The following is a 15,256-nucleotide window of genomic DNA, read 5'->3' as shown; positions in this document are numbered from 1 at the left end:
ATTGGAAGTCCTTTACAAAATATAGTCTTATAGCAATGAAGGCAAAATATTACGACACATGTTAGTGTCATGAACTTAACAAAAGACTAGAAAATATGTGTGTGCGCTGCTTTCTGAAATGCAGGGTTTTTTCACCTTGAAGAATATAAACGCTCCAGAAGAGCTAGATTCAAGACAAATTCAATCCTTTTGGTGGTCTTCCATGGTTAAAAAAGTGATGTGGTTTTTAGGAAAATAAACCCTCTGGAGAATTTCGCTATTGATTTTAAGAATAAAATGAATAAGGAGGACTCTTGAGTGATTCTTAAGTGTTTGAGGGTCATGTCTGCTTTGAAAATCTGATCAAAACTAAATGTCTCACCCAGCAAAGTGGATACAGCACATAACACAAAATTCGGGTTATAATTCCACGGGGTTCCAGACAGATCCCAGCGCTCTCGGTTGGGTCCCCACTCTGCTTATCTGTACTCTCCCGCCTTGCACGTCTTTTCATTTTTTTCCAACTCTCATTTTCTAGCTTTCCTTCTCATTTTGTAGCTTTCCTTTTTTCCACAAACTCTCTTCCTAGCAAATCCGCTGTGAGTTCTTGCTTACCACCCTCACCATCACTGAAGGCCAGTGCATTTCTGAACCTATAATAAGCATAGCTCTCGAACAGAAAACGAGAAAAGTGACAGCTATCATTTCCTCGGGACAGATGTGCTGAGTGCTAGCATACAATACCCTCCACTCCACGTGTTTTTGAGGTGTCTGAGTTGATTGGTGGCCATACTGTGCATCCCACTAACTCAGAGGAAGCAAAAGATACTGTCCATAATTGAGAAACAAGAGGTGATGGACCCACATCTCTAATTTCTTTCCAGTTTTATTGAGCTGTAATTGACATAAAGCATTGTATAAGTTTAAAGTGTAGAGTATAATGACTTGACTTACATATATTGTAAAATGATTACCACAATAAGTTTAGTTAACATCCATCACCTCATACAGATTCAAAAATAAAAGGAAGAAAAAAATTTTTTGCCTTGTGGTTAGAACCCTTCTACTCTCTTAGGAACTTTCAAATATACCATATAGCAGTGTTAACTATAATAATATTGTGCATTACATCCTCAGTGTTTATTTATTTTATAAAGTTTGTACCTTTTGGCCACCTTCAACTAATTCCCCTCCTCCACCCCCCTGGTAACCACAAATCTGATCTCTTTTTCTGAGGTTTTTTTTTTAAGATTGCACATGTAAGTAAGATCATATACTATTTGACTTTCTTGTCTGACTCCACATCTCTAATTTTGTTCAAGAACCCCAGAATCACTGATTAAGAATGCCAGCTATTTGTGTCTCTCTAGAATCCCTTAAAATGAGGATGGCTTTATATCAGGTACCCAACCTCCCCATTCACCCCTTGGACTTGGCTGGAGTTGGAAGTGGAGCAACCTTTCAGACCTTCTTATTGAGAAATCTCACTTCCCTCCCTCACTCCACTGAAATCACTACCATCTACCTCTGACTATTGCCTTTTGCTTTGCTTTGTCCACACAGGTAACAACATTGACTCAGGAGGTCTCCCAGTTAGGTAAAGACATGAGGAATGTGATGCAACTACTAGAAAACGTTCTGTCACCCCAGCGATCATCGCGATTTTGCTCTCTGCACACCACCTCTGTGTGTCCCTCCAGGGACAGCTTACAGACCAGGATGACCTGGAGTACGCACCAACCTTGTCTACACTTGCAAGCAGGTGGTGCTGCTTATCCCCAAGCACAACTTTGTCACGGTAATGTCACCTCAGACATTTGGAGTGTGGATCCCTCCTCTGAGGGGAGCAGCCCCCAACGAACTGGAGCACATGAGCAAAATCCTGCAGACAGTGAACTTTATCATACTCCACACCTTGATTATTCGCCTGCCCACTACCAGGTCGTCCAAGAAGGTCATTTGCAATTTTTAAGGTGCATCTCTCCACATTCAGATTCCACGCTGACGCCTCTGCAGTCCATTTCGGCGACCCTCTCGTCCTCCGTCTGCTCCTCCTCAGAAACATCTTTGCACCTGGTTCTCCCAAGCAGATCAGAGGAGGGCAGCTTTAGCCAGGGAGCTGTGAGTTCCTTCAGTCTGGAAAACTTGCCAGGATCTTGGGACCAGGAAGGAATGGCACCGGTCTCTACTGAACCCTTGGAGAACTTTCCATTGGAAGTTGTCACAAGCACAGCTGAAGTGAAAGATAACAATAAAGCCATAAACGTATGATATTTGTGCACGTGAGGCAGCTGCCAATTTCAACTCCGCCACTGCATGACAGCTTGAGTTTGCCTTTTTGCCTCTGGCAGGTGCGAAGACTGGGCAAAGTTGGGTGTCCTGCAGGTGAGAGACGAGGAGCCACGGAGAGGCAGAACCACCTCCATATTGTAGCGAACACTTTCTAGATCCTAGAAACATTTTCCTGTACAGATACTAACTTTCTGGTCTGTTTGACAGACTTTGGTAAAAGTCCAAAGACCCTGAGGGTCTGAGCATCTAGAAATCCCAGACAAAGAATTTGTGGATTCGTTTTGTCCCAGGTGGCTTTTGTGAAATGCAGCAAAGGTTTTTCCGGAGTGCCTGTCTGTCATTCCTGAACAATATCCATAGCACTGTTGGCCTCGGGAGTGCACAGCTCCTGCTGATCTATTTTTCTCTTTGTGAAGGCGGAGGGACAATTATCACTGCATGTCATCTCCTAGACAATCAGTCCCACAGAGCTGGTGGCCAGTGGTTAGCTATTGCACGTTATTTGCCATGTAAATGAACATGTCTTTATTTATCAAAACAAAGAGAGGCTATTTTTATATCCTTGGTATGAAATATGTATTTAAACTATTTAAAATATTTATAAAGAAATGAATGTTTTCTTTTCATTTTGGTAAAAAACAAGAAAAGCTCGCTGTTTTAACAAGAAATGCACTACCGTTATGTAAAGTAGATCAAAAATTATTTATTGTTAAAAGGATATAGTTTCAAAAGGAATTCCCCTTTTATCTGCATGCAGTTTGCAACAAATGTATCCCCATGCTTCTGGATTACAAAAGGAAAGTGAGGTCATATTTTATTGATGAAATAAAAACGTGGACTGAGTGTCAAGTACATGAGCTCTGGGATGGTGGTAGAGAGGGCTCCACCTTGTCTCTGCTGAATCACGTCAACGACTGAATCAAGGCTGCCCCCACTGTGCCAGCATAAATGTCTCTCCTCCAAAATTGGTGTGTGCAATATGAGATTACAGTTACATTGAGACATTTGGGCCTCATAGTGAGGGAGAAAACCTTGGGTGTATCCACCCCCTGTGCTACTCTTTCAGGAGAGGTTGTAGGCATGAAAATTCCAAAATGGTGCCAAGACTTCTGAGCTATGGCGTGTGAGAGTGATGCCAGCTTGCACTGGATCCGCACTTTAATTTTTTTCTTTCAAGCGCTCAATAATGCTGCAAGTTATGTGGAGCAGGTGTTTTCATTTTCATTTTGCAGAGAAAAAAAGGATCCCAGAGATTACACAGCAAGGATGCTGGAGATGGTCTAGAACTCATAATGCTCCCTACATCTCAGCCAGCACGCCAATTCAGATGTTGGGCTTGGGAATGATTTATTAAATGTCTTCACTTAAGTTTTGTGTTTAAGAACATTTAGGGTCTGATCATCCCGGACATTCTTAGAAAACATTGAATTCACATTCTGGACTTCCCTGTTCTTATTTCCCACCACAAAGAGTACACAATCTGAGACTGGATCATTAGAAACATCTAAATTAAGCAAGACTTCTGATGTGTGAATCTTATACCCTAAAATTGGCTAGAGTAGCAGAAAGAAAAGAAATCTTCCCTAATTTGAAAATGAAAACAGTCCAGGTTTATGAGGCAGGTCACTCCAGACTCAATGCATTCTACTCCCCTACCTCGCAAATTCAATCTGTCCCTGCTTAAGTGAATGGAAACACAGAGGCACAGGCACCCTTCTCCATTTAATGTATTCACCTCTAGTCCCCATTTTACTCATCCTGACCCATGTCATCATTTTAGGTACCATTCAAGAAGAACTAACTGGTGTTTGTTTGTGAATATCCTTCTGGCAAACTAGCACTATTATTACTGATGCTAATAATGACTGACATTCTGTTTTTTGAGTACTGACTATGTATCAACAGATGTTTAGGAATTAACACGTTATGTTTCCTCATATAATCCTCAAAGCTAAAAGTTACTGGTTATTATTATCCCCTTTTGGTAAATAAATAATTTGGACATAGATTTTTTTTAACTTTCCCAGTCACGTTGTTTTAAATGATAGACCCAATACTCCCATGGCCTCTCTGGGTACCCCTCCCTTCGTGTCCATCCATTCTTGCAGCCTTTTGAAACTTTACTAGTAATTAATTTCTTTTGAAATCCATGAATAAAATAAACTAAAATAGTTGGTTTCTTTTAAACTAGCCATACAAATGAGGATTTAGGGAAGTCCCAGCAGAAGGCTTGGAAGTACGCCCACAATTTTCCAGCCAGTCACCATCTCTGTATCTACTCCTAACAGCTGACTTCAGCAGGCATAAGAACCAGCTGCCCACCCTGGATGGGTGGGCAAGTGGACAACAAGGAGTGAGCATCCAGGAGAAGGGAGGGTTCCCATGATTTCTTACAGGGGAGTACCTGCCTCATCTGAATCAGTCCCACCTTACTCCCTTATCAACCTTTTCTGTCATCATCATTATTCTGACAAACAGGATTCTCCCATACCTGGGGCAGCTCAGAATGAAATGTTTTGGGGTTTTTGGTTTGTTTATTTATTCATGTTGTGATATTATTCTAGGAAATGAGAACTCCAAGTTTTTGTAGATGTCTGATTTTCTAAACATTGTTGCTATGCAAATAGCAGAGGCCCTTGTCTTATCAGGGATGCAGTTTTGGCTCCCTACATTTTCCTCACCCACCCACTCTGCTGATGGAGCAAAACAGGGATCCAGAGGGAAGAAAAGGGCTTAATTTCTCCATCAAGTATAGTTTCTTAAAAATACTACTGGGGACTAAACTCTTCTGTTTAGTTCTAATTAACAGAACCAGATAGACAGGTTATATAAGACTTTGTTTTGATTCAAGGTACATAGAAATTTCTGGCATCTAATGTTACTCAAAAATGGTATTTTTTGCCTCGAGAGGGGGTAGAATCAGTAACAAGTGTTCTGTCAGAGGTTGCATAATTCTTTGACAGGAATATTGTTTTCCAGAAGGGCTCTGTATTTAATGGGAAGTTAGCAGAATACCTGCATCAGAATCACATGGGGTAGTTGTTTAAAATGCAGAAAGTCTGGCTTCAGTCCAACCCCTTTGGATAGAGTCTGGGAATCTACCATTTAGTAAACTTCCTGGGTGACTCATATACACTAAAGAGTGGGAAATATTGGTCTAGAATCTATGGTAGTAGAAGATTGAGTCCTAGCTAATTTATACGTAAGTGAGCTAGCATCTAAATTCTATTATAGACATTATAGACAGCCCTGAGTCTATAATTGTATAATAGAGAGCTCTGGTTAACCCTAATATCAGTAGTTATCAAACTTTAGTTTGAATAATGTAGTTCCGGTGGATCTTATTAAAGTAGTGATTTCAAGACCTTCATCCCTAAGATACAGACTGGGTGCCAAGTGATTCTGATATGAGTGTTCCGGGGAACAAACTCTAGAAACATCATCCTAAGCAGTGTGCTCATCTCTTAGATAACAAGGTTCTGTGAGAGGCAGACCAACTAGATTCGAACCAATTAAAACTGACAATTGCGTACAATGCTATTTCCGTACAGTTCCTAACACATCAGTGATTTTTTTCATTAAAGTGATCGGTCACTTTCTCCAAGAGAGCTTTGAGCATTCATTCATTCATTACTTCAACTAAGAATGGTTGAGTGCCAACTATGTGTCGTGCACTAGTACCTCTTGACTTCTTGTGGATCTTTGTTTTTCTGTTTCATTTGGATTTTCTAGAAGGAAAAAGAAATGAAAATGCCTTTTGAGGTCTCATAAACTGGTCAGTTCTTCCCTGATAGGGAGGACTGATGTTTGGATGTGAAGCAAGCCAACTCTTTGGTTAGAGAATGACAATTGCTGTTTAGGGCCCTTGTGTGGAATGAACTGCTCAAGTCGAGATTATGATTTTACCCAGAGCAATGAAAATACCTTGTTCCAAATAGTTCTTGCTAAGGCTGTATCTTCTCATGAAGTGTATAGTTCATTTCCTAAGGCCATCCTTGTAAGACATTGCCTTTACCATAGAATTCTGTAGTGTTCCAAATGCAGTCTTCCCTCAGATCACCATCATCCCTGAAAATAGAGCCTCAGCACAGAGTCGGCTCAAAGAAAGGCATTTTATTAAAGGCTGTTCCAATGGCTTCCTTTGCCCACTTCTTTCAGTTCATCCAAAGGGAAATGCTCCAGATAAATGATACTGAAAAAGGAGCAGGAGTTTTGAAGGGATACAAATGAATATTTGCTTCCAACCATTTTTCCATGCTCTGGGACCCCAGACATGTTATTTGACACTTCTGAGCCTCACCTTCTTCATCTAAAACTCCAGGATTAAAATACATCTAACTTGCAGAGTCTTTGTGAGGATTTAATGAAGTAATTTATGTGAAAGCACACTGCCTGACACATAACGAATGCAAAGCAAATGTCAGTTCCTCTCCTCTGGCTCTCTCCTGCTTCCCCGCCTCCTCTCATCTTCCTCTCTCCTTCCCTTCCTGATTTCCCCACCTTCCTTCCTCCCCTCTCCTCTTCCCTAACCCCTCCCTGGCTGTCCCTTTTTCTCCTTTTCCTCTCCCCTTAGATCTTCTCCATCCCTCTTTCATCTCCCTGCTCTCCCTTTCTCCCTCCTTCTTCCCCTCCCGTGTCCCAGGCTAACTTCTGGAAAATGAGCCCTTTTGATGTTCTCTCTGCATAGGTCACAATCTAGCTTTTATACTATGGCCCCTACAGTCTGTTCCTCACAGTTATTAACAATCAAGTCAACATTTGCCTTTAATAAAAATGTCGTTGCGGAGGCACCAGGGTAAAAACGTGCTGTCTCAGCTCTCAGCCATCTTAGCCCCAACCCATGTAGCTTCTGATTTCTTTATCTGAATTTTAAGAATTAAAGCCTTATTTTTAAACTCTTTACAACTACAGAAAGATTGAGAAAATTTATTCACGAACATGAGTATATTCCATAAACATAGGCTCCTTTTTTTGTCTGTAAAGTTTCTCTATGGAGATGTGCTGTTGCTTCAGGAATCACACACACACACACACACACACACGTATGCCACGCCTACCACCCCAGGCCCCAGAAGCCCTGAGCACTGTCAGCCAGAAGCCTCGGAACTTTCCCTGTGGCAAGTGGTCTTGCCCTCTTGCCCACAGCTCCTCCAGTTGGAAGCAGAAATGATGAAATGTCTGCCACTTCACACGGATGCCTTCAAAGCTTCCCCTCGGTATCCCATGGAGAGAGTAGGTCCCCCCGGAGGGAATAAGCTAAATGTCACTCCCTGCAGCTTGTGTCCTGAAAGAATCTGTTCCTTGGATTGTATCATTCAATAGAGCCCTGAATAAAGGGCTCACAAAAGACACGAGGACAGCCCAGGAGGGGAGAGACAAGCGGATCTGCACCTGTTGTTCCAGGGAATCAAATAAGTGTACATTCTAGAAAAAACGGCTGGGGAAAACGTATCCTGTTGGCAAAACTATTTCCGTCTGCCTTAGGTTTTTCCCCTATAGAGAGAAAAAGATGGGAATGAGGTGGAATTTAATACTGAATCTAAGGCACTGTTTGGGTTTGTTTTTTTTGTTTTTTTTTTTACAGTTGGCTTGATAAAAATAGAACGTACGTATGTGCTATATTTGAGTACAACAGAATAAAATAGGAGGAAGTGAGACTTAAAAGTGTGTCCATGCTTTTCATTTTTGTAAGAACCCTAACTTGTAAGAACACTAACTTGAAAGGACCGTTCTCCTTTAGGAATTCCCTCTGGGGCGAGGAGTGCCCTGTCCCTTAGGTTCTCTTGCTCTCTGTAGTAAATTTTCCGCCAATGCTGAGGCCCCTGAACTCCAGCTGCAGTTTATTCTTCACTATGGTTTATTTGCCCTGAGGGAGAATTATTTCTGAAGTCAGAATGGGGGTCCGTGTTAACTGCTGCTGAGGAAGGGGCTCAACCGCAGCTGCATCTCTCAGGGACACAGGGCCCTGCGGGGCTGCAGCCGCATGGGCAATGCTCTGAGTGTCTTCGCGGTCCTTTGCTGTGATTGGCAGTGATGTCCAGGAGCCGCCAGGTTGAAACACAGATTTCTGAAAGTTGCCATGGTGACCTGTCGCCCCAAATGAGTCATGATTGCTTCTCCTGATCTGATCAGGCAACCTGTAGAACAAAATTAAATTGTCTCCTCTGGCTTCTAGTACCCAAAAGATATTTGAGTCTGAGACCTGGATCACTTAGTATATCTCTGGTTAACTTACGTGAAAACCACATCTGCAGAGAAAGGATGAAGGAGCCAGCATTTCTGACTCTTGCTTCTCAAAGTGTAGTCCATGGAGCAGCAACAGGAGCTTTCATCTGGGAGCTTGTTAAAAATTCAATCTCGGACCCCATCCCAGAGCTGCTGAATCAGTCTGCAGTCTAACAAGATCCTCAGGTGCACATTGTACAGTTTTTTAGAAACACCAGAATAAACATTGGCTCTTGACTCTGGCTGCCCATTAGAATCACCTGTACAGCTTTTAAAAACCAGATTCTTGGCCGCACCTCAAAGATTTTGACTTAGTTTTTCTGAGAGGGACCCAATATGTAATGCTTTAGACTTCCCAGGTGACTCCAGGATGCGTCCAGAGTTGAAAAAACATAACTTTAGAACAGCATAGAACAGCACTTCTCAAAATATGGTCCCCTGACCAGCAACATCAGTGTCACCAGGAGCCAGTTAGAAATGCAGATTCTCAGGCCCAGCCCAGACCTACAGAGTGTGAAACCCTGGGGTGGGCCCCAGTAATCTGTGGTGATTCTGGCACCTGCTAAAGTTTGAGACCAGTGCTCTAGCCTGGGGGACAAAGGAACCAGCATGGGCTGAAGTAGGTCCTAACCAGGTAGGAGTTGGAATATAATAATATAGTATTATCATACACTAGATGTTTAGTGAGATGCATATCAATATCAGCCTTCTTCCAGGAAACTCATTTTCTATCAGAGACTAGGTGGGGAAGGAAGTTCATAAAATATGTATTATTGAGCAGATAATCACTGTGAGCTACTGAAGCTTAATGGCCCTATGTTGCTCTGGGGGACATTGTAGAATATGACCATGAGTGGCCCCATCTGAGGAGGAGGAAGTGGCATATTCATCCTCCAACTCCCATCTGTCAATGGCTGAGGGCTGCTCCCAGAGATGTTAATGTCACAGTTGCCTGGCCCGCCCCGTGCAAAGGCAGAGACAAAGCCTTAGCAGAGAGTCACAGGTCTGCGTGTGCACAGCAGATAGGGGCAGGGCACCAGTAAGCATCTGCTGCGTGAGGTGTGTATCAGGTCCAGCCAACAGACAGGAACCACACAGTAGTTCGAATAGGAAACACTTAATATACAGAATTATTCCTTATTTATAGAGGATTAGCTCCTATGAAGAGATGAAATAGAATGCTAAAAAATATCCTATGGCCAGGAAGAGTCGGCAAGGAAGGAGCAAATTTGGAAGAAGCCTCCCCAAAGCTAGGATCCAGACTGCTGAAGAAATTGTAGCCCACTGAATGGCAGGGAAGTTTGCTGAGTTGCCTGGACCAGAAACGTCCAATTGCTGGACTGAGGCTGGAGGGTAGGGAAATACATGCAGGGCAAACAGGAAACCCCCTGCCGCGGTGCAGGTGGATTGAGGCTGGAGCCAGAACTGGCAAGCTGAAGGCGAGCATCACTGGGTGTCCAGCATGCTCCTGGTCACCGAGTACCACAGGAGCCAACCAAGCAGCGTTGGGAAACCAGAAGCCCCTTTCTTCTGCAGTGTCCCTCCAGCGCCCTCTACTGGCAACGGGGAAATATTAACAAGGTCCAATCCAGTATCTGAAATGGCAATGCAGCAGGGCAAAGAAAGGTGGGTTTCGGGGTGAGTCTGACACAAGGTAACACTGTTCACAGAAGATCATTCTATAAATGGAACAACATGTAAAAGATTATTTTTCAAATTGTAAAATTCTCCTTGATAGTATTCTTAAGTGAATGTTTTTATTAAAAAACATAAGAATTACTGCCTACAAGAAACTTTTTCACTGCTACCACTATTTATTATTTTTTCTAAAAAATTGTTAGCATATGGTCTTCTTAAGAAGGTTTGTCTTCTGTGTAAGAATGTTGTGAATTGACTTCTGTGTCCATACACATCTTCTCTCGTTGCCTAAAATTCCTTTAATGAGGACCAAGTCTTTTGTCTACAATTAATAACAAGTGCTATATATCCATTTTAATCCATATAATAGAAAGGCTGTAGCATATCTTTATCTCTTTCACTGCAAGTTTTGATAGGTAGCCGGGAAAGGGAGGAGAATGGCTGGGGTACAAGGTGAACAAGATTCTGCTTAGCAGCTAGAATGTCATTGCTTCCTTCCCTCAACGACCGTCAGGAAACCACATCTGCTTTTCTCACCCTGGTTAACACAGTCAGAGAGGGTGAACCAAAAACACAAGTTGAAATCCTCTCTGATATAGCACACTTTTCTTTCTTCTCCTCCTCACTAGTGATAAAACTGTCAATTAAAATATCACCTTGAGATGTCTTTATCATATACACATCCAATTAATTAACCTTTCCACTAAATGAATTAATCTCTTGACCCATCAATATGCTTCTGGCTATTAATTTATTATTTCCTTTCAATTACTGTCAATGTTCATAGTCACTCATAACTCTTAAAAATAGAAAAACAATCTGTCTTAGAGTCTGCTGATAGGTCAGAGCATTCATTCTTCCTCCTCCTCCTTGCTTTATGAAGCTTCAAAGGCCATCAAAAGGATACATTCCCATTACAGCATAACTCACAGACACAGAAACCAAAAGATGAGAGGAAATATGGATGGGGACACAAACTCATTTTTGAGAGTTGAGCACATAGCAGAGCAATTGGCATTTTGAAGGGAATTGTAACTGAGTGGGCAAAGAGTTGCTGGATGACTACTGGTCAAGCCCAGTGTGGAAGCAATGTACGGGGTGAATTGAATTAGACCAGGAGGATTCTGAAACCTTCTCTGATTTAAGATCTTCCAATTACGGGGAAAGGAGAGAAAAGTAACACTAAGAAAAAAATTCAGTGGGTCACTTGGACTTTATTCAGATGTGACCAAAACTAACATTGATAGCCCATAGAAGCATGGAAATCAAAAGTGAGAAATAATTTGGATAGTAAATATTCAAGCAGCTCATGCCCCAGCTCACAAAGCTTAAAGAAGCCCAGCTTCTAGAACCACCAGAGAGAATTGCATCCCTCCTTCCTTCTGATGCCAGGACTGATGCTGGGCCAGCCATTTCACCTAACTCTATATTTAGCAAAGAGTAGTTAGATATAAGATGAATAGAGATAAGAAGTAGCGGAATTGGGGAGTATGCCCCACTACATGCATCCAGGATGTCCCCTGTTCTGAGGGGATTTGAGTTGTACCATTGGGGTTTGTGTAAAGGGGTCTCCATGCTGGAGTTCAATGCCTTTCTTCCATTCTCCTCCTTCCATGTTTTACCTTTTCCTCTTCCGTTCACGTCAACCTAAGATGACTCTTACTATCTGCTATATGCCAGTTACTTTAAATACGTGCTCTCCTTTCATCTTCTCAGCAACTCCATAAAATACGCTTTCTTATCCCTTTGTCACAAAAAGAAAGCAGAGGCTAAGAAACCATGTAATTTTACACAGCAAGTCAGAAGCAGAGTCCTTTCTCTCGGATTCCAAAGACCACACTCTGCCCAACACTACGGTATCACAAGATCTCTCAGACCCTCCTAGAAGTTTGTAAGCACATACTTAACCCTGTCCTGAATCTGAACTTGGAAAACGAATCCTATTAAGAAGCGTATACATTTACACAGTCCCTTAAAAGTGTAAGTGCTTTTATTGAATCTCCTGATAAACCTGTTATATTGTCAGACCATAAGATATTAGCCTTTTTTTAGATGAGGCTATTGAGGCAAGGTTGAACAAGGAGTCCAAACAAGAAAGAAATGTAAATAGCTACTATCTAATGGACGCTTATTAAGTAACAGGCACTATACTCAGAGTTTTATGTATCAATTCATTTTGTCCTAATAATGATCTTCTTGGGTGGTTGCTGCTATTATCTTCATTTCACTGCTGAGGAAACCGAGGATAAGAGAAGTAAATAACATGTCCAAAGCCACACTCCTAGTAAGTGTCTGAACTAGGAATTAAACCTAGTTATATGGGTTCCAGAATCCTTGCTCTTAGCTCTACGTCATATTTGTCTCATGCTTCTTTCTGACCCGTGAGCCACTTTGGGTTGTAAGGCACTCCCAGACAGTCAGTCTTTCCATAGATTTATATTCCCCACACAGCAAACTGGACAAAGCCTGGCACCAAATCGTTGCTGTGAAAATATGACTGAAAGGCCTGATAGTCTAGACAATGACCATTATGAGCATGAGAATTGATAAAAGACTGGTCATTATAAGGCTTCATAAGATATATTTAACATTCAAAGCAAATAATGAAATGACATTTCAATCAGCTGCTCCAAAAGATCTATTCTTCTGCTTCCTGATCTCCCATCAACTGTGTAGCAAAGGTGGGATGTAAATAGGATTTAATGTGGTGCAATGTCTGTGTCCCAAATGAACCCAGAGATGGATGGGAAGGATCTCCACTCAGCATATTCCATACAATCTTCTTAACCATTATTAACCTCTTTCCTTAATGTAGCCCTCTTTGAGGGATCTTGTGAATATTTATATACCTTAGGGTATCAATTTTCCAGCAAATAAATAACCTAAGTACTTAGCATTACCATCCTTATTTTCCAAAAAATAGAAATCAGAGGAAATGGCATCTTTTCTTACGGCTTAAAGTCTCTGAATTGCCCAAGTCAACAACTCTAATGCTGCTGGTGGTAAGAAGAACTGAAATATGCACAAAGGGTTTTATTCCTCTATCCAAATCAAAATGGCAAGGCATTCACACGCAAACATTCAAGACAGGCAGACACCTTTCTTCTCAGGCTCTCATTAAAGCAGACACAAGTTAAATGTGACCCACATTGTCCTACCTGAACTATTCTCAAACGTGAATTTTTTATTGAGGCCCCCAAATTCTTATATTTGTGCCTAGACCTTTCTCTTAGAACCAAGCCCTTATTATTTATAAAGCTGGAAACTTAACAAAGAAAGGTCTCTGCCCTTCTTTCCTTCCCCTCTGCGCATCACTTCCTTGTTTTCCATCCCCCCACCCCCGGCCCCCAATTCATCCCCATACTCTAAGTTGAAATATCAACACGAGGGAGTTGGCTTAAATGTGAGAGAAAATATTTCCATCATCTGCTCAGAGACCTCTGCCAAATATCAAGGTTATTGACCCACATGGAGTGTAAATATACTTTGAAAGCCATATGTCAAGGGACTTTGGCTTACATTATTCACTGGGGCTGCTCAGGAGCAGGCTGCTCAAAGACAGAGCTATGATGGAGGCCACATCAGAAGTAAGGCTATAGTGTGGTTGTTTTTTTATTGCCCTAAATAATATCAGAAGAGTTGATTCACTTACTGTGATTCATTTATTGAAAAACAAACAGCTAAATTTTTCCTTCACAGAGAGGAAATTTGACAGAGTAAAGGGGAGTTTAGATTTTTTATAAGAAATCATGTACATTAGTTTTCGGTAATCATGGCGGACTCCTATCACTGCTACAACAGTTTGTCGATGGCTAAGTGTGGTAGGAAGCTTCTGATGTGGCTCCCAGTGATCTCCATCTCCTGATGTTCACATCCTTGTGTGATCCCCTTCCCTCAAGCGTGGGCTGGACCTAGTGACTTTCTTCTAACAAACAGAATACAACAAAAGCGATGTGCCGTCACTTCCATTATTAGGTAACAAAAGACTGTGACTTCTCTCTTGCTGGCATTCTCCCCCTCAGGTTCTTCTCATTGGCTCACTGTGATGGAAAGCACCACAAGGCAAGGAATTGAGGGCAGCCTCTAGCCAACATCCAGTGAGGAACTGAGCCCTCAGCCCACAGAGAACTGAATCTTGTCAAGACCACTGAGTGAGTTTGGAAGCAGATCCTACTCCAGTTGAACTTTGAGATGAACCTTGCAACCTCTGCTTATTTCTTGATTGCAGCCTTGTAAGAGACCCTGCAGCAGAGGACCCAGCTAAGCCATGCTCAGATTCTTGACCCACACAATCTGTGATATAAAATATATGCTGTTTTGTGTCAGTAAGTTTTGGGATAATTTGCTATACAGCAATAGACAACTAATACAATCAGAATGGGGGAGTATGCCCTTAAATTGAGCAGAAGCCCCAACACTCTTTCTCACAAAAAAGTAGCTACATGCACAAAAAACCCAAACACTTCATTGTCATAGGGTTGCTTGATGAGCATGACATTAAGTAAAAAGGAATTCATTGGCTTTCAAAGCTGTTTCATCCAGAGTTGAACGGCTCTTTGTCTAAAGACTGAAAAACAACGTTCTCTCCTTTGGATAGGACAGGAAAGCACTCATGGTTTTTTGTCCTTTCATTCTACACAGCCCTTCTCCAGTCGGTCCTGGAGACAGTTGATTAGATTGTTTATAATACAGCTGATTGATCACAATACAGTTGATTAGGTTTTTGCTTCCTGTAGTTATCTCAGAATTCACAACCTCTGACCATGCTGATGGGTCTGTATGGTTTCCAAGTCTCATGCAGATGGTTCTACTCTCCATCTTATGCTGATTGCTACTAGCTTCCATCTCAATCTTATCCCAATAACTGAAGTATTATTAGCTCCAGTTTATACATAAAGAAATCTGAGAGAGGTCACATGACATGGAAGTGGAGTAGCCAAGAATAGAATCCAGTCTCAAGGGCTCATCCCTTGGATCACTCAACTTTTCAATACCATTCCTTCCTCCTTGATTCTTTGTAGGAATATAAAATGAATTTCACGAATTGCACATTGAATAATGCTCATAGCTCCCAGTTCTACCCACTTCTACAGTAATATCCCATACTTGATACCACCCTCAT

General features: G+C 41.8%; 1 protein-coding gene across 2 annotated transcripts in view; it reads left to right on the top strand.

Annotated features, from left to right (window-relative positions):
- KCNH8 (potassium voltage-gated channel subfamily H member 8) overlaps positions 1–4,521 on the top strand; it is a 338,959-nt gene extending 334,438 nt beyond the window's left edge. For both annotated transcript variants that reach the window (XM_070493015.1, XM_070493014.1), the window contains one exon: positions 1,543–4,521. In XM_070493015.1, the coding sequence (XP_070349116.1) occupies positions 1,543–2,250 (708 nt within the window). In that variant the 3' untranslated portion in view covers positions 2,251–4,521. The remainder of the gene's footprint in view (positions 1–1,542) is intronic.
- The last annotated feature ends 10,735 nt before the right edge of the window (positions 4,522–15,256 follow it).

Source organism: Equus asinus, chromosome 21 (assembly GCF_041296235.1).
Source record: "Equus asinus isolate D_3611 breed Donkey chromosome 21, EquAss-T2T_v2, whole genome shotgun sequence".
NCBI classification, from domain to species: Eukaryota; Metazoa; Chordata; class Mammalia; order Perissodactyla; family Equidae; genus Equus; species Equus asinus.
Note: the sequence above shows the minus strand (reverse complement) of the source record. Positions and strands in the feature narration are given on the sequence as shown.